At 34.8% G+C, this 25,797-nt stretch overlaps 6 protein-coding genes across 6 annotated transcripts in view; 1 reads left to right on the forward strand and 5 right to left on the reverse strand.

Annotated features, from left to right (window-relative positions):
- Flo2 (flotillin-2) overlaps positions 1–25,797 on the forward strand; it is a 45,427-nt gene that overhangs the window by 7,864 nt on the left and 11,766 nt on the right. The window lies entirely within an intron of this gene.
- LOC141533387 (uncharacterized) lies at positions 3,475–14,609 on the reverse strand. Its single transcript, XM_074252260.1, has 7 exons — positions 14,375–14,609; positions 12,820–13,344; positions 12,013–12,196; positions 10,379–11,680; positions 6,193–6,329; positions 5,819–6,132; positions 3,475–5,511 (listed from the first exon to the last, which is right to left on the reverse strand). Exons 2-7 carry the CDS (start codon positions 13,228–13,230, stop codon positions 4,095–4,097), a joined length of 3,765 nt encoding a protein of 1,254 aa, XP_074108361.1. The 5' UTR covers positions 13,231–13,344; positions 14,375–14,609; the 3' UTR covers positions 3,475–4,094.
- LOC141533102 (glucose dehydrogenase [FAD, quinone]) lies at positions 14,990–17,831 on the reverse strand. The gene is made up of 4 exons (XM_074251795.1): positions 17,013–17,831; positions 16,669–16,833; positions 16,446–16,598; positions 14,990–16,350 (listed from the first exon to the last, which is right to left on the reverse strand). The coding sequence occupies exons 1-4, from the start codon at positions 17,505–17,507 to the stop codon at positions 15,061–15,063; spliced, it is 2,103 nt and encodes a 700-aa protein (XP_074107896.1). The 5' UTR covers positions 17,508–17,831; the 3' UTR covers positions 14,990–15,060.
- On the reverse strand, positions 18,937–20,841 carry LOC141533388 (glucose dehydrogenase [FAD, quinone]-like; the record flags this gene model as incomplete). Its single annotated transcript, XM_074252261.1, has 2 exons — positions 18,937–20,056; positions 20,100–20,841. Coding segments are annotated over 2 exons (1,785 nt in total), but the record flags the coding sequence as incomplete, so codon positions are not given.
- Positions 21,144–23,279, reverse strand: LOC141533104 (glucose dehydrogenase [FAD, quinone]-like). The gene has a single exon (XM_074251797.1). The coding sequence runs from the start codon at positions 23,093–23,095 to the stop codon at positions 21,233–21,235; it is 1,863 nt and encodes a 620-aa protein (XP_074107898.1). The 5' UTR covers positions 23,096–23,279; the 3' UTR covers positions 21,144–21,232.
- On the reverse strand, positions 23,568–25,698 carry LOC141533103 (glucose dehydrogenase [FAD, quinone]-like). Its single transcript, XM_074251796.1, has 2 exons — positions 25,622–25,698; positions 23,568–25,566 (listed from the first exon to the last, which is right to left on the reverse strand). Exon 2 carries the CDS (start codon positions 25,559–25,561, stop codon positions 23,684–23,686), a length of 1,878 nt encoding a protein of 625 aa, XP_074107897.1. The 5' UTR covers positions 25,562–25,566; positions 25,622–25,698; the 3' UTR covers positions 23,568–23,683.

Raw genomic sequence — 25,797 nt, forward strand, 5'->3', positions numbered from 1 at the left:
GTGTTATTTGTTGTTTTTGTTGTTGTTAGGTAACAGGTCGTTTAATCTTAATGTTGTTATATTAATACGGAAGGAAGAGATCGAGCTAAGGAGATCAAAATGGATGTTTGTTATTAAAACAGGATGTGCTCCCTGTTCGTTCAGAAAAAGTAGACGGTGATCTCATAACGGGGAAAAGGAGAAAGTGTTTCGGTGTGTCGCACACCTATCCTCTATAAACTAAATTCCCCTACCATTTTTTGTACGAAAGTCACGGTTACGTTATGATTTCTCAATCGATCATACTTAATCTTAACAAGTAATGTCATTAGTACTACTTCCGATTAATTATTTATTTTTAAATATCATCGATACCGATCAATTAAACTGTTTGTTGAGTAACTCGCGTTACAACTCAATAATTACTGTATTATGTATTTAATTTCCCTTTAGATTTCAAATTTATTATTTTTGTTTTTGTTTTTATTCTGATTGATTTAATGATTAAATATTAATGAACTTTAATAATAGTTATTAAATGATTTTTAAACGTCAGATGTTTGAATAAATTTTTATCAATAGTTAATAAATCATTTATTAAATAAGATTTATTAACTGTTAATTAAAGTTTTTTAATAGTTTGAAAATTGTTTATTTTAAATTAATTTGACCAAAATTGTTTAAAATTAATTTATGTACAACATTTTTTACAATTCTATAATATTTCCAAAAATATCACATTAAAAATTTAAAAAAAAAATAATGACAATTATTCTATATTATAATTACATAATGAATAAAAATAGAAGTTGTCTAGACATAGCGGAAAAACGAAAATCGATTGTACTAGAACTATAATAACTTTCTTATAAAAAAGTTATAAAAAGTAAATAAACACAAATATATTTCCTCAAACATTCAACCATATAAGCCGATAAGTCGTAGTAGTATTAGCTTTAATGGAAACTCCATAAGATCGTGCGGAAAAAAAAAAAAAAAAAAACAACTCGGATCCTTACAACACGCAAGCCCAACTAATGCGGAAGTCATCCTTAACATTTCCTATGTTGGCTCATTAGATCGTTTGCTTTCATCCGTTTAGCCAGCACAATTTTCCATCCATTCTTATTACCATAATTGCAATTAATAATTTTCTATTCACGTTAACGATAATCACCAATTCTAATACCAATAACAATTAATAATAAACGTATTGTTAATTACCTCTTACATTTCCAACAGTCCATTTATAAATATTCGTTCATTGTCACGTCAGCTAACAACTTAGCACCTGCATGAAAAAAGTATCCCATTAATAATTAATCAAGTAAAGTTTCTAAAATTACGCAATTGGTAGTTCAATATATTAATTTTTCTTTTAAACATTTAAATTTAAATAACTTACACAAAAAATTTCTGTTTTTAAATAACCCAAAGAAAATCATCAACGTCGGTAAATAAAAGCTATCACAATTCACAAAAAATTTTAAATGCCACCAATGACTAGTCAAAATTATGTATTGATTAAAATCACAATTGATTGAAAAGTAATAATTAAAAAGCACCACTAAAAAAAATCACTAGCTCTTGCTGAATGTCGCTGGCACATATGAGAGAAGGTGAAAAAGTTGTCTAGTAATCCTCGTAGCGTCTAAAGGGTATATGCCTTTGATTGTGGTTCTCAAAAGCAACAATAATAACCCCTACCTGGGCAACATTTGGCCGTTGCGTGGTGGAGCTGATTGCGTCCTTCTCCAAAGGCTCTTTACTCTTAACTTTGTCAGTGAAAGTGGTCTCTTTCTGCAGCACATAACACATAACAACTACCAACTAGCCAATACCGTACTGATTCGAGCATGATGATGATGATGATGATGATGATGATGATGATGGCGTTTGCTACCACTCTCTTTCTATCCTTGTACCTTGCCAATCCCGATTATGTGGTAATACTTGCCTTCCACTCCATACCACTGACTTCAACCTTGTGCTCATAGTCAGTAGTTAACAGTTGATAGTTAAAAACTTATCACGATCACAGGCGCTATCAGTTCTGTGGATCTGCTTTTAGCCTGAAGAACGATTAAAATATCGGAATTGATAAAGATGAATTATTATCTCGGTCTAAAGCATGCCTTGCATATTATATCGCATTAGACGATAGATTAATTGAAGAAAGCTGGCTTATTTCCCACGATACCCTTCTCCGTGGATTCGTTCATTCGTTTATATCAATATTATCTCGGATTATTAAGTTGTAACGCGCCCATACGACGTTTACTTCCTCATTACCCAAGAAAACAATTTAGATCCTCGGAAGGAAGGAACATTGGCGAAGCTTATAACTTAAAATACATGCACAGTGAATTAACTTTCACTGAGAAATCATGAAAATTAGGTGTAGTGGATCGGTTTATAAATATCATAAATTGGATTTACATTTTTAGTACGAAATAAAGTCTATTGCTAGTCCTACTTTCTAATGTTTTGGGATTAGAGTTTACAGTTTTTTACGAGGATTAAACGAAGGTGTTTTAGGAAAAATTTTTGAGGTCAAAAATAAGACAAATTGATTTTATAGTTCAAAAATTACCACAGTCTTGAATTTTTTGGAAAATAAGCACAAGACTTTTACATTACTGTTGAACACGATCGTTTATTAAATTTTTGAAAAGTGCATCTGAAAGATTATTAAGTAAGCTTCAATTACTATAGCGTCGTTTGTTCTAAGTCAGAAAATTACTATTTTTTTTTTTTTTTTGTATCTATTTAATGCAAATTTTCGGTAACTTTCATTGAAATTAAATTATTAGACTTTTGATGAATCTTTTTAAAATAATTAAAAAACGGAATGACTTATTAAATTTCTGTAAATTTTACCTGAAAGCTTATTAAATAAGCTTTAATTTTCACATCTATTTATTTTTTTTAACTATAAATTTTTTTTTTCCACCTACTTTATAAAATTTTAAATAATTTTTGTATAAATATATTTCATGAGTTGATTCTTTTTTAAATAACTTTTAAAGGGGCTAATTTATTTAATTTCGGTAAAATGCATCTGAAAGCTCATTAAACAAGCTTCAATTTTCGAACGTACTTGATTTTTTAGAGAAAAAAAGAGCTAAGTGACAAAAATTAGCAGATTTTAAAAAATAAAAAAATCTACCTCATTTCTTTAAATTGTCTCTTACTCAATTAATTTTTAATTATTTTCTTCAAAAGTAATTAACTTACAGTTGAATAGATACCATAAACAACATTTTTAGTACGAAATAAAATCTATTACCATTACTTTCTAATATTAAAGATTTAACTATTGATCAGTTTGGATATTCTTAATTAAAATCTAAAATTGAACTTTCTAAACGCTTTCGTGGCTTCAAAAATCACTTTGATTCACTTACAATGATTAATTATACTTTAATTCGTATAATTAATTGTAATTTCGTACAAACAAACACAATGTGAGGAGAAAAAAATGAAAACATCTGATTATAGTGTTAAAACATTTATATATTTATAAATAACTTGACTTTCTTCAAGAATTACACATATATCTCTATTTCCCAGAGAACATATTTATCATTTTTTATGATTTATGACATAAATCAATACTTATATTACACACATACTCTTACGCAACTGTACACCGCATACCGATTATTTGGTAACGACAATTAACAGCTATATATTATACATAGGTTATGCAACCAAATAAATATTATAGTTAATGATAATATCTTACAGTGAAAATATCATGCCCGTGCAAAAAAAAATTTTAATCTCCTTCAAAGTATCAATTTCATTTTTAAATTTATATTTTTAAGTTAATGTAACTTTATATAAGCATTTCATAAAAAAAAAAAACCATTTCAATTTTTTAATAAAAATTTTTTTTTGCATAATTGAACTTCTTAAAAAAATTTTTTCTCCTTAAAAATTACAAAATATAAATTTAAGAATCAAATTTATCTTAAAAAAAATTTTTTTGCACAATTATCAAAAATTCCAAACAGAAAAAAAATTAATTTGACCTAAAAAATTTTTTTACAAGTCTAAAAAATTTTCTAAGTATTTTTTTGCGTCAAAAAAATAATTTCTCTTGCTATTAATCATCTTCCACGCGACCGATAATTCTTCCCAACTCTCCAGTCTTCTTTGATCATATCGCTGACCTTTTCTCCGATCATAATAATAGGAGCATTAGGATTTCCACTGACAATCGTGGGCATAATAGAGGCATCCGCGACTCTGAGCCCTCTTACTCCATAAACCCTCAATCTAGAATCAACAACAGCAGTAGGGTCACTTTTAGGTCCCATTTTGCAGGTGCCCACTGGATGATAAATCGTAAAAGTGAAGTGTCTTATCGCGCACTCCCAGTACTCATAGGTGTCAAACTCAAAATGCTGACACCCGGGCATCGGAATAGTGAGAGGCCGGGATCCAAACCTCTGGAAAGCCGTAGTGTTGGAGACTTCCATAGCGATCCTAATAGCGTCAACCAGAACATCAATATCTTCTTTGTGTGCAAAATAATTGGGATTGATATCAGGATGGACGAATGGGTTCCTGCTCTTGAGTCGGATCCAGCCAGTGCTTTTGGGCCTGAGCAGCAAGGGAAGAATCGTCCAGGCTTCGGCTTTTTCCAGCGGCTTGTACATGACATTGTATACGCGATCTCTCAAGTTGCAGGCTTTCCTGATGTAATCTCCGTCGTCAGAGCTGGTAGAACTTGGCCCGAAGTGAAATTGAACGTCTGGCCAGTCGATGGACCGATCAGCGAACTTGGAATTGACGAAAGCAACGGCCTCGATCCCTGGATTGCTCATTGGTCCGCGTTCATTCAAAATGTACTCCATCGCGACGGAAAAAGACTGAAAGCGTGACTTTTTGAAAGTTATCGGCTCGTCGATCAAAAATGTCAGTCCGCCTATGCCAACGTGGTCCTGCAAATTATCTCCAACTCGGAGATCAGACAGAATGGGAACTCCCAGATCATCCAGGTGCTCTTTCGGTCCTATTCCTGACAGCATCAACAGCTGAGGAGAACCTATAGCGCCTGCCGAAAGAATAACTTCGCGACGTACATGCGCGAATTGCTTCCTGCCGTCTCGCAGAAATTCGACACCAGTGGCTCGCTTGTCTTTGTTGAACAATAGCTTGAGAACCTGAGCGTGCATCGCAATGTGCAAATTCTTGCGGTTCTTGACTGGTCGCAAGAACGCTTTCGCGGTTGAACATCTGCTTCCGCGCCTTATTGTTGCTTGGGTTAGCATGAATCCTGTTTGGTTCGCGCCGTTTATGTCTCGGAAAGTGTAACCCATTTCCTGGCCCGCTTGGATGAATGCTATTGACAATGGGGTTCTCCAAGCTGGTTCTTGGACTGTCAGCAGACCGCCTGTGCCGTGATAAGGTGTTTTTGCTAGATATGGATTACGATTGTCTTCTGATTTTATGAAGTAAGGAAGAACGTCGTCGTAGCTCCAACCTTTGTTTCCTTGGGCTTCCCAGCTGTCATAGTCGTGTCTAAAATAATTTTATTATTGTTTAAAAAAAAAAAAGAAAATTATTTAAGGAAATAACAAATTATTATCTAGTCAGTCTAAAAATGGCTATAACTCCGAAAATACTAATTTTATTGAAAAATTAATATTTTTCACCAATATTCGACACCAAAATTGTAGCTTAAAGAATTTCCTACAAAAAACGTTTTTATACTATGGGGCTATCTTTAATATTTTAGGAGATACAGTGACTTTATTAACTTGCCATGAAAAGTTTATCATTTCTGATGAATTATTCTTAAAAATAAATTCTATAAAAAAAGATTTACCGATTTCCACGAACATAAACCATTGCATTGAGGACACTGCTTCCTCCTAGAACTTTTCCGCGTGGCCAATTGCATTTATCGCCAATCATCGCTAGACAATACGCGGAGGTATTTGACACGGAGGTCTGGTACTTCCAGTCGAGTTCAGAAAGTTGAGTGTAGACAGCCAATGCAGGTACATCAGAAACTTCATTTTCATCTCCGCCAGCCTCCAGAAGAAGCACCGTCCAATTTGCAACCTCCGACAACCTCGAGGCAATCACAGCTCCAGCGCTTCCGCCTCCAACGACGATGAAATCATAGACTAGAAATAGCTAAATTATTCGGTAAATCAATAAATCGGCTTTAACATCCACTTGTGAGTTACAAATTACCTCTTTAGCATCCGTGGGGTGTGATTCTGGATCCGTGCTGTTGTATTGATAGTACGTCAATCCCAAAGCTATCAACGGAATCAATACAGTGCTCGTACCCACTATACCAACCAGTCCCATTGATGTGTTTTTTTTATATCACTTTGGGTAGTCATCGAACGAATAGAGTTTACGAAAATTCAATCACAAAAATCGCTAAAACAATCAGATAATTTTTTATTTATTTTTTTTTTTTTCATTTTGCTATTTTTAGACTGTCTTGTCGGATCTTAATAGAAATATTTTTTTTTGTCAAATTTGAAAATAAGTCAAATTTTTTTGACAGTTTAAAAAATAAAAAAATTCAAAATTTTTCGGAAAATTTACTCGTTCTTTTTTAAATCACCTTTGAACGCAATAACCTATCGAATTTCTGTAAAATTTATCTAAAAGATCATTAAATAATCTTTAATTTCCATATCGATTATTTTTTATTAACCAAAAATTTCCTATTTTTATAAAATTTTTAACAACTTTCAAAGAAATGCCAACTATCAAACTTTTACCGTTTCTTTTCTAAATAACTCTTAAACTCGATGACATCAAATTTTTTCAAGAATCATCTAACAGTGCATTAAATAACGTTCAATTATCATGTCTATTTTCTTCATAACCGAACAATTACCTAATTCTTTCACCTATTAGATAACATTCTAAAGAAATTTAATAAAAAAAAAAACAAACTTTTCACCGTTCATTTTTAAATAACGCAATGATAAAATTTATCCGAAAGTATATTAAATACGCTTTAATTTTTCTACGAATAATAACGCATTTTTTCACCAATTAAATGAAATTTTTCCCAGATTTCTAAGAAAATCCAACAATCAGAAATTTTGTATTAATTTCACTGATTCTATAACTTTTAAATTCTTCCTACCAAATAATCTTTCACTTTGATTGTTTACTCAAAAAACCACCGAATAACAGTTATTATTTGCAAAAACAAATGACAATATTTACCAACAAACAAACACACTTTAATTAAACAATTATCCTTGCCCGCGATGCGCTAGCACTGTCAATTGTGAAATCCATTCAAAACATTCAACGGTAAACAGTGAAAGTAGGTCAATTTACTTTTTTTTACTCGCTTCTATATATAATTTGCTTTATTTATTTATTTACCAAAGTCCTTTCATTTGAGCAATTAATCCCGTTAATGTAATCTAAAGTCGCACTTGAAGCCTTTGCGCTCCAAAAAAAAAAAAAAAAAAAAAAAATTAAAAAGGAAAAAAAACCAAATGAAAAAATTCACTCACCTGTCAGTTGTTTGCGCGGCTTTTTCCCAAATTTTTATGCTGTCACTCCCGGGTTTTCTCGGCGACAAAAAAACAACTTATTGATCAGCTGATTATTGATCAATATCGACCGCGTAAACTAGTAAAAAATAGTGTTAAAATAAGCGAACATAACATTAAACATGACTGTTGAGATTAACTTTGGTAAAAGTCGACTTTAACTCAATACCAAGACTCTGAGTGAATGTTCTCAGAGAAAACAACTTCCCTCTCTACTTTTACGCTTAAAACTTAGACCTTTCATTGCCAACGTGACAAGACGCACTGCTTTATAAGCTTATATATTTTAATTATAAATTATAAAAGTTTTTAATCGTAAATATTATCACGTTCATTTTCATTTTATTTTCTTCCTTATTTACGAGACTTAATCGCGTTTAAACATAATTCGCTTAATTAATCTTATTATTATTATCTCCTCGGATTAATTAAATTTAATTAAATTAAATTAAAAATTTTTAATACAAAATAATAAGAAAGTAATTAGAAAAAATTTTATTGGAATACAAGTGGAATTTTTGGGAACTTTCTCAATCATTTTTATTATTTAAGTTATTATTATTAATGGAGGTGTACGTGACGGTTAGGAGGTCTCACCTGCGATCGAGATGTTTGTCAACACTTACGCTAGTACAAATATTTATGTATGTTATATCGAGCCCCGGCAATTGGTAATCATATATAACATAATCGTGTAATTTCCTTGACCTTGATACCATAACTCGTTCACTGCTTTTCTTTTTTATCTTATTTGTCTTACTTGTTATGTTTGTACTTAATGCCGTGTTTTTAAATTTTGTAACGATTTCCTTTGTATACTTAAATTAAATTTAATTACTTTCTAACGAATAATTCCGTGTTTGTGTACATTAATATTATAATTTAAATTTTGTAACCCGAACATTCCGAGTACAAAAAAAAAATATTAATTATAATGATATTTTTTTCTGAAATTAATATTTTAGAAGTCGGTCATTTTCTGTGACTGAATAATTCGCTGTATCTCCTAAAATATTGAAGATAGCCCCATAGTATAGTAACATTTTTTGTAGGAAATTTCTTAAGCTAGAATTTTAGTCTCTTATGATTTTTTTCTAAAATCAATATTTCAAAAGTTATGGCTACTTTTACAATAACTAGATAATGATTTTTCATTCTCGACTATATCAGCACTTGTTTAAATTATTATATCTCCTAAAATATTGAAGATAGCTCCATAGAATACAAACGTTTTTTATAGGAAATTTCTTAAGCTACAATTTTGATCTCTTATGATTTTTCAAAAAAATCAATATTTAAAGAGTAGTAGCCGTTTTTAGTGTGACAAGATAATAATTTGGTATTCAATTAAAAAATTTTATTTTTAAATAATAATAATTATTATTTTATCTAATTTTTTTTTTTTTTTTTTTTTTTGTGTAGCAATAATAAAAATGGACAAGTGACTTTGATTTGAAATTTTGATTTATTTTGCGCAATGAATACATTTGTCACTCGAATACAACTCAGTAGTTTGAAAACATTTCTCTCGTCTACGTGACACACATTAAAATTTAAATTTAAAAAGAAAGCAAGTACGTAAGTCATCAACCGGACCGGATGACATTTACTTCCGAAAGAAACATCCTCTAGAAAGTGAATTGTTGTGATAGTTAATTTGCATAAATCAATACGATTCTCTATTACAAAACTTTTTATGTTTTAAAAAGTTACGTCCAATAAATTCGTCTTACTAAATTTCATATTCAATAATTAATAAAAATAATAAAAATTTTACAACCGAAAAAATAAAATACATCTTTCGGCTTTTGCACTATTCAAAATTAAATACGAGATCGTAAATTCCAATAGTTAAATTTTATTGATACAATAAAATGTTTAAAAATAATTACGACTTCTTTAAATAGGTAAAAACGTTTATTTACAATCAATTTTATTAAAAAAATATGTACAATTGTCATTAACTGCACGATAAAATTCACCCTTGAAACCAGAGAGCGTTCCTATTGAGAAAATTTTTCTGATTCGTGCTCGTAATAGTGTATGCAACACGGGCGAATTAGTTCCAGTAGATGAAATTTTTTTATTTATATATTTTTTGTACAGTATGCACTTTGTATTGAGCAATTGCGCTCCGCTCACTTAAACCAGTTACTTTTTACACTAATAGAAGAATTTATTAATTGTTAATAAATTCAATTATTTAGAAATAAATGATTAATTATGAGCAATTATTTTTTTTATAAGTCTTTATAAAAAATTTCTTAGAAAAATATTAAATTATTCATAAATATTCACAATTTAATTTTAGAAAAAAATGTTTCAAGCAAAAGTTGTAGAGAAGGAAATTTTAAAAAATTTTGATAAAAATGAAAATTTTCGTAAATTCAATATTTTCCATCAATTTCAATGTTATCTTTAACGACCGATTTATTATCTTATTCCATAAATAATTAACAAGCTATAAATAAATATTTATCAAATGATCTTCTACAAAAAAAAGACATTTATCAACAGCTGATAACTCTTATCAAACATCAACAAATCCTTCTATTAGTATATCTTTCAACTCACATATTAAAATTCAATTTAACCTATCTACAATCTATATACACATACTAAACCTCTGAATTGAACATATAAATTAATTTTTTTTTCCCAAAATTCCCAAACATTTAAATTACTTTCAATAAATACTTTAAAAAATTCTCCCGCCTTTTGTTTTCCACTCCGCACATTAGTTTCATTCGTAAAACTGCCATCATCTCATCCAAACTTGTTCAAAAATTATGCTAAATACCTCATGGCACTTGAAATAAATAATTTCCCTAAAACTTCCGCAAATTATCCCACAAAACTAGTATTATCCCTCTTCCACCTCTTCAGCCACTGCTGTTTGATCATATCCGCGCCTTTTTCCGCAATCATTATCACCGGAGCGTTGATATTCCCATTAGTGATGGTCGGCATAATTGACGCGTCGATAACTCGAAGTCCTTCTACGCCATAAACCCTCAATTGGGGATCTACAACCGCCATTGGGTCGCTCGGAGGGCCCATTTTGGCCGTGCAACTCATGTGATAAATAGTCATGGTGTATTGCCTGATATAACAGTTCCAGTACTCGTCAGTGTACAAAGGAATATGTTTGCAATTGGGCAAAGGTTTGTCATGGAGCCTGGCGCCAAATCGCTTCATGGAAACAGTATCTCCCAGCGCAATGGCTGCCTTGACACCTTCGCGCAAGACATCGACGTCTTCTTGCCTTGTCAGGTAGTTGTGATAAAACAACGGATACTCCAAAGGATTTTTGGACCTGAGCCTGATTTCGCCCCTGGATTTCGGCCGGAGCATCATCGGAAATACTCCGAAGACGTCTTTGTTGGTGACTTCGCCAAAGACTTCGTTGTAGAAAGCGTCTGATAACCCGTGGGCATTTTTAACTTGGGTTCCTCCGTCGGACATCACAGAGGCGGATGTCAGCATGAATTCAATATCTGGCCAGTCATCGGTTTGGTTCGCGTATTTCGTAGAAATGAAAGCTACAGCCTCCAACCCGACACTCGAAGTCAATGGACCGTCTTCGGTGATTGCGTAACGCAAGGCCGAGTTCAAATTAACCAGCCGGCCCATGACGATGCTGATTGGATAGTCTATTAGAAAAGCAATCCCACCCACTGCAATGTGATCTTGCAAATTCTGGCCGACTCCAGGTGAGTGGACCAGAGGATTGATGCCGACTTCCTGCAAATGTTCCGAGTCTCCGATCCCAGACAACATCAGCAATTGCGGCGTATTTATCGCGCCGGCTGACAATATAACTTCCTTCGTGGCGTAGATTACCTCTAACTTGTTGTTCCGGATTAGCTCCACTCCGTAAGCCCGTTTTGTTGCGGGATCTATGAGGACCTTGGTTACGTGGGTCCACAAGGACAAGTGGAAATTTGGACGCAGTCTTATAGGCCTTACGAAGGCCTTTGCAGTGCTGCAGCGCGTCCCTCGGCGCATTGTGAATTGCCAAAGCGCAAAACCTGTTTGTTGGGCGCCATTTACGTCCACGATGTCGTAGCCCATTTCTTCGCCGGCTTGCAGGAATGCCATTCCCAAGGGAGTGTTGTAGGGAGATTCTTGGACCGTTAGGTAACCTCCTAAAAATTAAGATTAATAATTATATTAACTAAATATGACCTGACAAAGAAATTGGACTTCAAAAAAATTTTTTTTTCTGATATTTTTAATTTTAAAACAAATCATGATTTTTTAGAATAAAAATATAACCCGGTGAATAAATTCAATAAACAAAACACGTATGTTCTTGCGATCATGCAAACAAAACTTTTCCCTTGCGAAATTCCTAACTTTTACCGTGTGTATACACAGTACATGTACAAACACAGTACAGGTATTAAATTGCTATGAATAAATAATATAATCATGAATCGCGAATCGTGAATAATGACTTCGACATGTAACCACATACCCGTACTATGGTGTCTTTTGTCCCGAGCCAAGTAGGGGTTTCGCTGATCCTCGGACTTTTTAAAGTACGGCAAAACGTCCTCGTAGCCCCATCCAGTGTTCCCGAAGCTCTCCCATTGGTCAAAGTCACGCCTGTTTCCGCGAATGTACAGCATCGTATTCAGAACACTCGAGCCTCCCAAGACCTGGATTAAAAAATCGGCAAAGTCAACAAAAATTGGGTAATTTTAGTGGAAAATAATATAAACCAGCTGTAACATAACATTTAATTGAATTGGTCATGTAGAAAGTGAGATAGCCAGTCTTGAGTTGCAACTATTTCATCATTGCACTTTAATTAAGCCCATTCGTAACCATCAATGAACTTTAATCTTCATTTTTTTGCGTCATTTATTTTTATACTAGAAATTTTATTTTGTTTTTTATTTAATTTTTAGACAATCGGAAATTTTAAAATTCAAAGTCCAAAATAATAAAACTTAAATTGGTAAGCGATAAAAATTCGCAATAAAAGTGAGAAATAAACTTGATGAACCGGTTTAAGACGGATCTTGTAATGGGCTACCAAATTGAAGTTTTCACTCTCTATCTTTGCATCAATCCACGTGGTTTACCAAAATTAAATAAAATAACATTAAATTGCATTTGCAGTATCTTTTTACATCTGATGAATATTCATTTAAACAATTTGTGATTTTATAGCCGATTAATTCTATTAGTCACCGCAGAATTAAAACCTCTATTTGTGCAAAATTTACGACCAAACTGAAATTAGAAAGCCTTGTGAAAAAAATTCAATAAAAATTACCTTTCCCCTGGTCCAGCAGCACCTTTGATCCACCATGGCCTGGCAAGCAGACCACTGGGGCTGGGTCCTGTACTTCCAGTCGACTTTGCTCTTGTGCAAATAGAGGGAGAGGATGGGAACATCAGTGATCTCTGTCTCGTGTCCGCCAGCTTCAATAAGCAGGACATTCCACTTAGGATTCTCAGTCAGCCTGTTCGCTATGACACTCCCCGCGCTCCCCCCGCCAACCACTATGAAGTCATACTTGGCTCTCAGGTTTTTCGTCACCTGGGGATGGTTCTCCGGGTCCATTAAGTCGTAATTGAAGTACGCCAAAGCGGCTATCAGCACCGGCAAAACACTAAGTTTACCGACCAAAAGTAGCCCAGCTGCCTTTATCGCTCCCACGACACTTGCTGCAATTACAGCCATTATGAGCCTACCCACTAATTTTTTTACAGATTAATTTTCTCAGAATACACTTGCCGGGCACTTGACGGGCGCTTTGATTTCATCATATATCGCCGGGACCCATAGGTTGTCGGCCTATAAGCATACCAAATATTTTAGTATGTTGCAATCCGTGACGTAAATTACTTGTCATTCTTAGTCACTAAGTTCCTAAATGTTTTCTGTTTCCGGTTAGGGGAACTAGATTTAGTTTTGAATTTTTTACAGGAGGTTACATTTTACAGAAATTTAATGAGCTATTACATTATTTTACATTTTTCTTCATGACGGAAATTTTTGTAGAAATATAATTTTCAATTTATATATTTATATTTATTAATAGTGCAGCTTGTACTCTCAATTTTTAATATAACTTATTGAAACTCAGCTAAAATGTTTTTTAGATAATTCTAGAGGGTAAAATAAAAAATAGACCAAATCGGTAGAGTAATTTAGAAATTTTAGCAATTTAAAAAATTTGATCATTTTTTTTTAAATAATTTTTGAACATAATGACTTATCGTATTTTCAATTTTCACATTTATTAATTTTTTAAGAAAAAAAATTGCTTATTTTTTTGACTATTTAATAAAAATTGATATAGATTTTATAGAAATGCAAAATATCATTCTAATTTTTTTTTTTTAAATTAACAAACCTGATTTTTTATAAAATGCATTTAAAAGCTCATCAAGTAATCTTCAATATATATATATATATATATATTTTTTGCCCGAAAATTGCCTATTTTATGTTTCTATAATTTCAGATTAATTCCAAAAATTAAACCATTTTTGATTGCTTATAAAATTCTTTCTCTTTCATCTTTCCAAATGATACTTGTAATTTACCATATTCGCAAATCGGTAATTCTGTAACTAGACCATGACTGTTATTAAAAATTTACATAATCCGACGCAACGCCGATTAATTTCAATTACAATTAATTTCACTGCGTTAGTTTAAACTTCAAGGTATCAATTTACTACCTAACATTAAAAAAAAATTTTTTTTTTAATTTTTGACACTATTTTCACGAAATAAAAAATTCTACAACAAATCAGTTAGCCATAAAAATGATTAACAATTGAAAATTAATAATTAAATAAAAAAAAGAATCGGTTACCTTTAGAAAAAATATTAAACTATTGGTAGAAGCACGTGGTGTTGAGATCGAGCGACTCACGACAGAGTAGAGAAAGCGAAAGACTGGATGTCTGAGAATTACGTTGGACGTATAAACCTTACGTGCTACATGCACCTCCTACCACCTGATAGCTTTTATTAACAGATATCCTAATGTAAGATACCGGCGCTATTTAGTGACTAGTGTGCAATGTTCTACGATTGGGATAGATCTGATTGGGCCAATCCCAGTCCCAGTATACAATCAAGAGCCTTTTTTTTATTAATTTATTCAAAAAGAGCTTGGTGCAGGGGCAGAAAAGAATTTTTTATCACACTTTTTCATCTCGACAATAACTAGATGTCAATCTATCGATTGAAATCGTTCAACGTATTATGTACAATAGGTGCAATCCCATTGGTGAAAGTTATATTATCGGACCTATAACCTTCGATCGTAATCCAGTCGTTAGATAACCACAAAAACAGAATAAATTTGATGAATCTAAAAAATTTTTATTTTCCAATTGATGATTTGGGAAAAAAATTCAACTTTTAAAAGACGTAAAAAGATAACAAATAATTTTATTAGTCAATAAAAAAAGTTTGTGAAAAACAACAAGGTGATTAAAGAGTAAAAAAATGTCGAAAGGTCAGACTTTAATGACTATTGATGAGAACAGAAAGTCATTTGGTTAGCCAATGAGACTTAATCATGTCGCCGGCTTTTTCAGCTATCATTATAACAGGTGCATTAGTGTTCCCCCGGACAATCTTAGGCATGATAGAAGCGTCTACAACACGCAAAGAAGCCACTCCGTAGACCCGTAATTGCGGGTCAACAACTGCTGATCTGTCACTCTTCAGCCCCATTTTGCACGTACCGACAGGATGAAAAATAGTTCCCGTGTACTGCATGATCACGCAAGCCCAGTACTGGCGCGTCCCAAAGGGTAAATTTTTGCAACCCGGCAGAGGTTCTTCTCTTAGTCGCCAGCCATTTTCAATGAAAGACTGCGTGTTGAACAGCTCCAATGACGTTTCTATCCCATCAATCAGTGCGTCTAAATCGGGATAGGCGGTGAAGAAATTCGGATAAATTTCCGGGTCTCCCCAAATGGGCTCGGTGAAGTTCAACCTGAGGAACCCACGGCTCCTCGGTGACAGCAAAATTGGCTTGGCGATCATGCCGTTGTAGTAAGAAATGGGAAAGGCAGCTGTTTCTCTAAATTGGATTGGATCTTTGTAGAACTCGTCGACGTTTATCGGTTCAAAGCTGTACTGAATGTCAGGTTTGGTGAAGGATTTTTCGAAGCGCGTTTGAATGAAGTTGTTTATGATTATCGGGCCCATTGTGGACAACCGGCCGCTTTTGGAGTGCTGGTAATACTCGGTGTCTTTTTTCATCTTGTCATAGTCTGCTGAAACACTTGTTTTGTTGCTCAATTCAAATGCAACGCCGTCGAAAGTCACGTGATCTTGGAGATTGTAACCCACGTAGGAGTGATAGATAACCGGGATTCCGAAGTATTTTAAATCTTGCTCTGGTCCGATTCCGGAGAGCATCAGAATTTTGGGAGAATTCAACGACCCGGCTGATAGAATCACTTCTTTGGAAGCAAACGCCATTTTGGTGAACCCAGTTCTGGTTGACAGATACTCAACACCAATTGCGACTCTTGTTTTTGGATCTATTACTACTCTAATCACGTGAGCTTGAGTTTCGATGACCAAATTTTTCCGTTTTCGTCTAATCGGACGGATGAAAGCCGCGTTTGTGCTCATTCGCATTCCATTGTCGCTCGTAGTCTGGAGTTCCATCAGTCCCAATTGCTTTTCAGCATTCGAATCGACTTCAGGATAACCCAGTTCTTTCCAAGCGTTGTACAGAATGTGGGAATTTATGTCCTGGTAAGAAAATTTCTCGACGTTTAGATATCCACCTGTTCCATGGTACTTTGGATTCTTTTTGACAATCTAGAGTAAAAAGAATAATAATTTTTAGTTTGAAATAAAAATCTTTTGGTTGGAATTTTTTTTTTTTTTTTTTTTTTTTTTTAAACAATGCTTACCTCCGGATCGTCATTATTTTCAGACTTTAAGAAATATGGTAATACGTTGTCGTAATCCCATCCGTAATTTCCGAGACTAGCCCAGTCGTCATAGTCACCACGATTTCCTCGTACGTAGAGCATGTAATTTATGGAGCTTGATCCGCCCATTACCTTGAAAATAAAATTTTTTATTTTTACACTTGAAAATTATTTTTTGTGAATATTTAAAAATATAAATTACCTTGCCACGTGCCCAAGCACAAACTTGACCTGTTCTTGACCGACAAGAAAATTTATCCGGTTGTGTTTGATACTGCCAATCAATATTAGTAGAAGCTAATATCGGCGCGAATGCTGGGACATCAGTAACTTCCGGTTCTTCAATTCCCGCTTCCAACAGTAAGATCTAAAAGTTTTAAATTTAACTTAAAAAACAGTGACACTGACATTGTTTTCTAAACTCATAAAAATAATTACAGTAAAAATATTATTTGTTGCAATTATTACTTTCGCACAAGTTTTTACTGTACTAAAAAAAATTAATTGAAATTCTATTTTATTAAATTAAAAAAAAAATTTTCATACTTTCCAGTTATAAATCTCAGACAGTCTATTTGCGAGAACGCAGCCCGCGGATCCAGCTCCGACAATAATAAAGTCATACTTTTTAGAAGATCCATTTATTTTCGGGTACTTTATTTTAGATATTTTAGCGCGTTTTTTAACGCAGATATATTCACGATTGAAGCCATTTTTTTCCCAGCTTTGAAAATTATTTGAACACAAACGGAAATCAATTTTTTCGGCACATCCTTCACAAATTCTTCTATTTAAATTAGAAGATTCAAATTGATTGTCTGAAAATCCGTATTTTGGAGTTACTACGTCCACTAAACTTTCAAAATTGTCCACACTAAACTTTTGCGAGTATCCAAAACTGGAATTAAAAATAAAATCGTCTCGAGACTGCCCAAAAAAATTGGCTATCAATGCAAGAAACATCATTGCTGGTGGCTGACATGTCGACAGTTTTGAATCCACTGCACAAAGCTCGGACAAATTTTTAGGTATCCACGACATTGTTATCGAATTTTGAAAACTGTAATAGTCACTGAAAACGAAAGCACTTAGGAATACACTTTTGACGCTCGACTAATCTAACAACTTGTCTACAGCCCTAGAAAAACTAAAGCGAAATATTATTTACTATTGTTTTTATACCGATCCAATTATCGTTACGGTGTGGTCTGCCGAGCGTACCTTTCGATTTACATAAGAATTATGAGCTAAAAAATTTATAACTTTTCTTTTATTTGTGTTTTGTGCTAACAATCGTACCCTTCCACGGAAGTATAATAATATTGTTATTAAATAGCGGTGCGTGACGTAAAAAAATACATGTGTATCGACACTTGATAGTAAAATCTCTCCAATAAAATTTTCTTTTATAAATGATACAGCTGGAATTACCTACAAGGCATAATTTGTTAAATTTACGGCAATAATCAATTTTGTATAATTTAGATGTCGTTTGTATCGAGTCGTATCTTATCTTATCGTTGAAAAAATCAGTTAATGATCAAACAAGTACCGAATAAAATTAACTTATATGCTAATTTTAGCGAGTACAAACTTTTAAAGTTAGTGGTATAAAAATCAAACATTTGACATCTGTCAGATACAATTGTAAAAACCAGAATTTAAAATATTTATTAATTTCATCCATAATTACTGCAATTCTAATTAAAAAAGCAAGAAATATTTTGAGAGATTTTATTGAACATAATTGTGAGAGTAAAAGTATCAAACTAAGAGACTGAATTAAAATTGATCTCAATTAAAAGTATCAATAATGATTGAGCCATAAATTTTTGATAATATCAGCTCCTTTCTCAGCGATCATTAACGTAGGTGCATCAGTATTGGCAGCAGGAACATTTGGCATAATCGAAGCGTCAATTACACGAAGTCTGTCAATTCCCAAAACTTTCAAGTTTGAATCTACGACAGATTTTGGATCGTTAGAAGGTCCCATCCGAGTCGTTCCAACTGAATGAAAGTAGGAATGTGCAGTGTGTCGAAGATTGCATTCCCAATATTCAGGACTGTCAAATTGAAAGTCACACCCAGGTATTACAGCCTCGCGTAATTTTACTCCAAGATCCTTAAAAGTCTTAGTTTTCAAAAGACTCTTGATAAAGTCCAAGGATTTTAACAAAGTTACTTTATCTCGATTGTCAGCGACAAAGATTAATTTTATGTACTTTTAAGCTGCTTGTATTAAAAAATGTGAATAAATTATTCTATTGAACAAACTTTTCGAAAGTCATCAAACTTCAGTATCTTACGAACGAATTATCCAATATGGACATAATTTGTGATATTTGATGCAATTTCGTCAGCAAAAAAAATTACTGAGTATCTTAAGACTTCAAAGAATCACGATTTGCTAAAAACTTGATTTTCAAAAGGGGATAAAATCAATTTTATTAACGGAAATTCGAAAAAAAAAAAAAAAAAAAAAAAAACAAACTTTACGTTATTAAAATAACTCTTTATTAATTTATCATACATTTACAATCTTTATTACCCTTGAACTACTTGCCCAATCCAATTAGCTTTGATCAAATCCGCCCCTCTTTCCGCAATCATATAAACCGCAGCATTGATATTCCCACTAGTAACATATGGCATAATTGACGCATCAATAACCCTCAAATTATTAACCCCCAGAACCCTCAATTTAGAATCAACGACAGATTTCGGATTCTCAGGTGTTCCCATCCTCACTGTTCCTACCGGATGATAGAACGGATGAGCGACATGCCTAAGATGGCATTCCCAGTAATCAGGAGTGTCAAATTCAAACTCCTTGCACCCAGGAATCGTACTGTTGACCAACTTCACCCCTAGATTCTTGAAAGCGGCAGTATTGGTCAAGTTTTTAACAAACTCTACATTTCTAAGCAACGTATCTTTGTCTCGATCATCCCCTAGATAATTCGGAAAAATTCTAACCCTGTCCTCTGGTGACTTGCTGCGGAGCTTTATTTCCCCAATACTTTTCGGGTTTAACACAATCGGACTTATCAAAATAACATCCTTAGATTTCACTACATCAATAAAATAGCTTCTAAGCTCATCAGTAAAATCGTAACTTTTCAGCAGTGTGTTGAACTTGTCAGTAGATCCTTTTGGGAATAAACTAGTGACCAATTGTATGTCCGGATAAATCACCTCAGGATTCTCCAGATTAACAAACCCGTGGACATCCGACCTCTCAATGGTAGCAAGTGTTCCGTCATTGTGAGCTAAATATTCATAAGCGTCATCCAGCGACTTGGCGAAAGTCTTATCAACCCGAGTCTTGTTAGTGAATTCCAGATAGATTCCCCACATCAAATGATCTTGAAGGTTCTTTCCAACTGGTAGATCCGCTAAGTACTCAATTCTAAATTCTTGGAGCTTGCTTTTGGGTCCGATTCCGGACAACATCAGCAATTGAGGAGACGCAACAGTCCCAGCAGAAGCAATGACTTCCTTCGAAGCCTTCAATTCGAGTGTTTTGTTGTTTCTAAGTGTAACACGGACTCCAGTTGCTCGGTACTCGTTGATCAAAACCTGATCAGCTCTTGTAGAAGTCATCACAAAGAGATTATTCCTGTCTTTCACCGGAGAAAGCCATCGAAGCCTTCGCTCCACTGACTCTTCGTCCGCTATCTATGGTTCCATAAACTCTGCCAAATCCTATGAACCGTTCAGTGTTGAACATGTCCAAAATCGGGATGTCTCTTTCCCTGGCTGCTTGAATCAACATCACTGGTATAGCTGACTCCGAGTAGTTATAGGATCTAATCCTCACTGGTCCATCACTTTCAAAGTACCTAGTTCCGTAGGCTTCAATTATTTCCCGAGGATAGCTTGTCAACTTTCTGAAGTACGGAAGGACATCTTCGTAGCTCCAGCCATCATTTCCTTCAGTTGCCCACGAATCGTAGTCTCCTTTGTTCCCGTAGATCTGTATCATCGAATTGATAACAGAACTTCCGCCTAGAGCAAAACCTCGAGGCCAAAGACACCGTTTGTTGACCATACCTAGACAACTAATATTGTTTGATTCTGTTGAGTAGGAATAGTCTTCTTTGGACCTTTGGAGATCCAAATAGTAAGCCGGAACGTAACTTTTTGCTGAAGGATAAGTTACGGCTTCTATGAGTAACACTTTCCAGTCAGGTTCTTCGGACAATCGGGCAGCTAGAGCTGATCCAGCTGATCCTGCTCCAATTATGATGAAATCAAACTCAGAATTTTCGTTTATTTCTGAGGATCGGTCCGGAGGATATGTGTCTATTCTTCCGAGACTGCATTCCGCGATCAAAAGTGTCTGGAGTAGTTGAGAAAATATTACTCGGGTTTAAAAATCGTTAATGCAAAAAATTAAGTACTTACAGTGTAGTTTAATCAGGGATTCTTTAATCCTTTCATTGATATTATTATTAATTAATGCCAATGATAAAAGTTTACAAACAATAAAAAAATTTCAAGGCAATCTCTTTATACTTGGAATAACAATTAACCTTTTGTCTCGACGGAATATCTGTCGTCAATGAACCCAATGACAAAATACTGAGGTTAATAACGAGGGCAATTCTTACGTAAGAATTATTAATTCATCAATGTTATCAAAATTAAAATTATATTTACATAAACCAAATATTTACTCTTAAAAACATTTATTTCACCGATCAAAATTATCTTAAAACATATCAATTCAGTTTACAATCGATTGGTGATAAAGCTTTAATTTAGATTCTGTTGAGCCAATAGTTCTTGATAAAATCAGCTCCCTTTTCCGCGATCATTATCGTAGGAGCATTGGTGTTTCCGCTGGTGACATCCGGCATGATCGAAGCATCTATTACTCGAAGACTCTCAACCCCTAGAACCTTCAATGTCGAATCAACCACAGACTTAGGAGTTATAGAAGATCCCATTCTCGCGGTCCCGACAGGATGATAGAGAGTGCTGGACATATGTCTAAGACTGCACTCCCAGTACTGTGAGCTATCAAAGACAAAATTTTCACATCCAGGAATAACAACCTGCCTCAATTTAGCACCCAACTTCTTGAAAGGTTCGGTGTCGACAAAGTCTTTTACAAAGTCAACAGCTTTGAGCATCAATCTTGCATCATCTTCATCAGTAAGGTAGTTGGAATAAATCGTAACTTGATCACTGGGTGACTTGCTGCGTAATTTAACCTGTCCAACACTTTTTGGCTTCAACAAAGTAGGACACATGAGGATAGTGCTGGTATTCTTTGATAAAGTGGTTAGATAATCGCTCAACTCTTGGTTCAAGCCCATGGCTTTCACCAAGTTGGCCATCAACAAAGAGTTGCTTTGCGGAATCAAAAAGTTATGGAACTGGATGTCCGGATAAGGTGAAGTAAAATTATCAAGATTAACAAAACCAAGAAGATCTATCCCGCCAATTCCAGCAAGCCCGCCTTTGCTGAACGCTAGATAGTTAAAGACATCATTTTGAAAATAAGCATTGTCCAGAGAACCATTTAAAAACTCCAATTGGATTCCCAGCCAAACAAGATGGTCCTGAAGATTTTTTCCAACTGGAAGATCTGCTTTGCATTTGATACCCAAAGCCTCCAGATCATCTTTAGGCCCGATTCCAGACAGCATGAGCAATTGCGGCGAAGCAATAGATCCAGCAGAAAGCACAACTTCTTTTCTGGTCCTCAAATCGACTGTTCTTCCGTCCTTTAACGTGACCTTAACTCCCGATGCGTGATTTCCTTCCATCAAAATTTGGTCCACCCTCGCAGAAGTCATCACGAATAAATTCTTCCTATCTTTAGCCGGCGAAAGAAAAGCTTTTGCTGCATTGTTACGACGTCCATCACTCAAAGTTCCATGCGCTCTGCCAAAGCCTATAAAATGATCTCCGTTGAGAACTTCTAAGGTCGGTATTCCCTTTTCTTTAGCCGCTTGTAAAAAAATATCCTGAATATTCGACTCGGTGTAATTGTAAGAACGTACACTCAGCGGGCCGTCACTTCCGTAATACCGGTCTCCATATTTCAAGATCACTTCATGCGGATAATTGACCGATTTCTTGAAATAGGGAAGGACGTCTTCGTAACCCCAACCTTGGTTGCCTTCCGCTGCCCACGAATCAAAGTCGTTATTATTTCCATAAATGTATAACATAGCATTTATTGTCGAACTCCCACCGAGAACTTTCCCTTTCGCCCACTTGCAACGCTTGTCAATCATTCCCAGGCAGAAATCGCTCTGTGGTTCGACGAGGTAATCATAGTCCTCTTCAGTTTTCTGCAGCCCCAAAAATACGCCTGGAATATCACTAGTCGCTGAAGGATACGTCCCAGCTTCTATAAGTAACACCTTCCAACTGGCTTCTTCGGACAATCTTGATGCCAAAACTGATCCAGCTGATCCGCCACCAACAATTATAAAATCAAATGGTTCTTCAAGAGTTTCCAAAATTTCGGCTGTTCGATCTCGAGGATAGTCCTCGATTCTTCCAAGCCCACACTGAGCTGCTAAAAGTGTCTGAATGAATTGAGTGAGTATTACTGGTGATGATCCACTGATTGGCGATGGGCAACTTTGAACCACACATGAATCCATTTTTTCTGAAAGAAATATTGGTTATTATAGAAATTTAGATAAATTCTTACAATTGAATCTTACACTTACCGAATTGGTCCGTCCCCAATCGCTCTCTGCAGTATTTTGCACTCGATTTTCAATTATCGACTTACTCCACCAAGAAAAACAGGATAACAACAACAAAGAGGTCAATGATTGACTCCGAACAAGAGATACCATAATCAGTTATTGAATAGCGTATCGTCACGCTTTTTGATTCAAAAAATAATTCAAGTGCAAGTTGGTTTAACATTAATGCTTGATATAAGTGACCTGATCATAAAAATCTATTTCTTATAAATAAATATTATTGTTCCGTCACATTTTCTATTAAATTATTCAGTAATATTATTTTAAAAGCGCTTGAAACTAGACTATTTATATTATGATAAAAAATTATTAAGCCAAAGATTTCTGATAAATTATAATATTGATTAGATTAATCCAAATGTCATTGACACTGTGAACATTTATTGTATTAAATTTTTATACAATTTTATTCTACGGATAAGTACTGTCTAACTAACACATATATCTCTCTACTCATAAATTACAAATTATAACAAATCACAATTCATCTTTAAAACCCCACTGGTGCTTGATCAAATCGGCTCCCTTTTCCGCGATCATCAAAGTAGCTGCATGTGGGTTACCACTAGTAATAACCGGCATGATGGACGCATCTGCAACGCGAAGTCCTTCAATTCCCAAAACTTTTAATGTCGAGTCCACAACAGATTTAGGATTGACAGGACTTCCCATTCTCACTGTTCCAACTGGATGATAAAGAGTCCCAGCAGTGTGTCTGATATTGCATTCCCAGTACTCTGGGCTGTCAAACTTGAAATCCTTGCAGCCAGGAATCCCAAAGTTCCTTAACTTGACACCCAGTCTCTTGAAGGTATCAGCATCCAGAAGACTTTTAATGAATTCAACCGCTTTTAGCATCGTCTTAGTATCTTCTTCATCAGTCAAGTAGTTGGCAAAAATCTTCACTTGATCCCCTGGAGATTTGCTACGAAGCGTTAGTTCTCCAACACTTTTCGAGTTCAACAACGTGGGAATTACATAAACTATATCAGAATCAAGAGAAGCTTTCTTAAGACCTTCAGTTAGACTCTCATCAACACTAAAGGCTGCTAACATCGCATCTACTTTAAACACATATCCCTTTGGAACATAAACGTGATGGAATTGAAGATCAGGATATGCAGACTCTGGATCTCCAACATTGACGAATCCGAGCAAGTCAACACCTCCAACATTTGAGAACTCACCTTTTCTATGAATAAGGTATTTGTAGGCTTCATCCAGCACATTGAACGGAGGTTTCGTTTGGGTTTGACCTAACCCATTTGGAAACTCCAGTTGGAGTCCTAACCAAGCTAAATGGTCCTGAAGATTTTTTCCAACTGGAAGATCTGCTTTGCACTTGATACCCAAAGCCTCCAGATCATCTTTAGGTCCGATTCCGGACAGCATGAGCAATTGCGGAGAAGCAATAGATCCCGCAGAAAGCACAATTTCTTTTCTGGTCCTCAAATCGACTGTTTTTCCGTCCTTCAACGTGACCTTGACTCCCGATGCGCGATTTCCTTCTATCAAAATTTGGTCCACCCTCGCAGAAGTCATCACGAATAAATTCTTCCTATCTTTAGCCGGTGAAAGAAAAGCTCGGGCCACATTTTGGCGACGTCCGTTTTCAACAGTTCCGTGAGCTTTCCCAAATCCGACAAATCGGTCCATGTTAAAAGCATCCAACACTGGAAGACCCTTTTCTGAAACAGCTTTCAAGTAAACATCTTGAAAAGTAGAATCAGTGTAGTTGAATCTCCGGACATCAATAGGTCCATCATTTCCAAAATACTTATCTCCAAACTTCTGGATATCTTCACGAGGATAATTTACTGATTTCTTAAGATACGGAAGGATAGCTTCGTATTCCCAGCCTTGGCTCTCGATAGCCCAAGAATCATAATCTCGATTGTTACCGTGGACATACAGCATAGCATTGATGGCAGAGCTTCCGCCCAAAACTTTTCCCTTCGTCCATTTACAGCGCTTGTCGATCATTCCTAGACAGAAATTGCTCTGAGGTTCTACTTGGTAAGCGTAATCTTCTTCTGAGCCTTGCAGAGCCAGAACCATGCCAGGAACATCACTCATCACTGAAGGATACGTCCCAACTTCTATCAACAGCACTTTCCAATCGGGTTTTTCAGATAGTCTCGCTGCTAGAACCGATCCAGCTGATCCTCCTCCAACAATTATAAAATCAAATGATTCTCCAAGAGTTTCTAAGATTTCGGATGTTCGATCCCGAGGATACTCTTCTGTTCCCCCAAGGCCACATTGGGACATCAAAAGAGTCTGAATCAATTGGATGAATAGTTGCGGCGATGAACCGCTTGCTGCCAATCCACATGTTTGAGTCAAACAGTCCATTTTATCTAAAAGATGATTTGGCTTAGAAAACTTGGATTGATTTAAAAATTTATGACTTACCTTATTAACCTGGACAATCCTTCAGTATTCACTGCCAAGCAAGGTATGAACTACCAGCTCTACAAACCATATTCTATGCACTTGAAACCGATCACTTACAATAACTATCAACTTCTAGAATTACATCACGCTATACTGATTTTTAAAATAACTATTTGCATAAGTCCTCACCTTTC

The sequence above is a fragment of the Cotesia typhae genome, unplaced genomic scaffold (genome assembly GCF_013202065.1).
Source record: "Cotesia typhae breed Kobodo isofemale line unplaced genomic scaffold, CoteBio_Ctyphae contig_83, whole genome shotgun sequence".
Classification (NCBI taxonomy): Eukaryota; Metazoa; Arthropoda; class Insecta; order Hymenoptera; family Braconidae; genus Cotesia; species Cotesia typhae.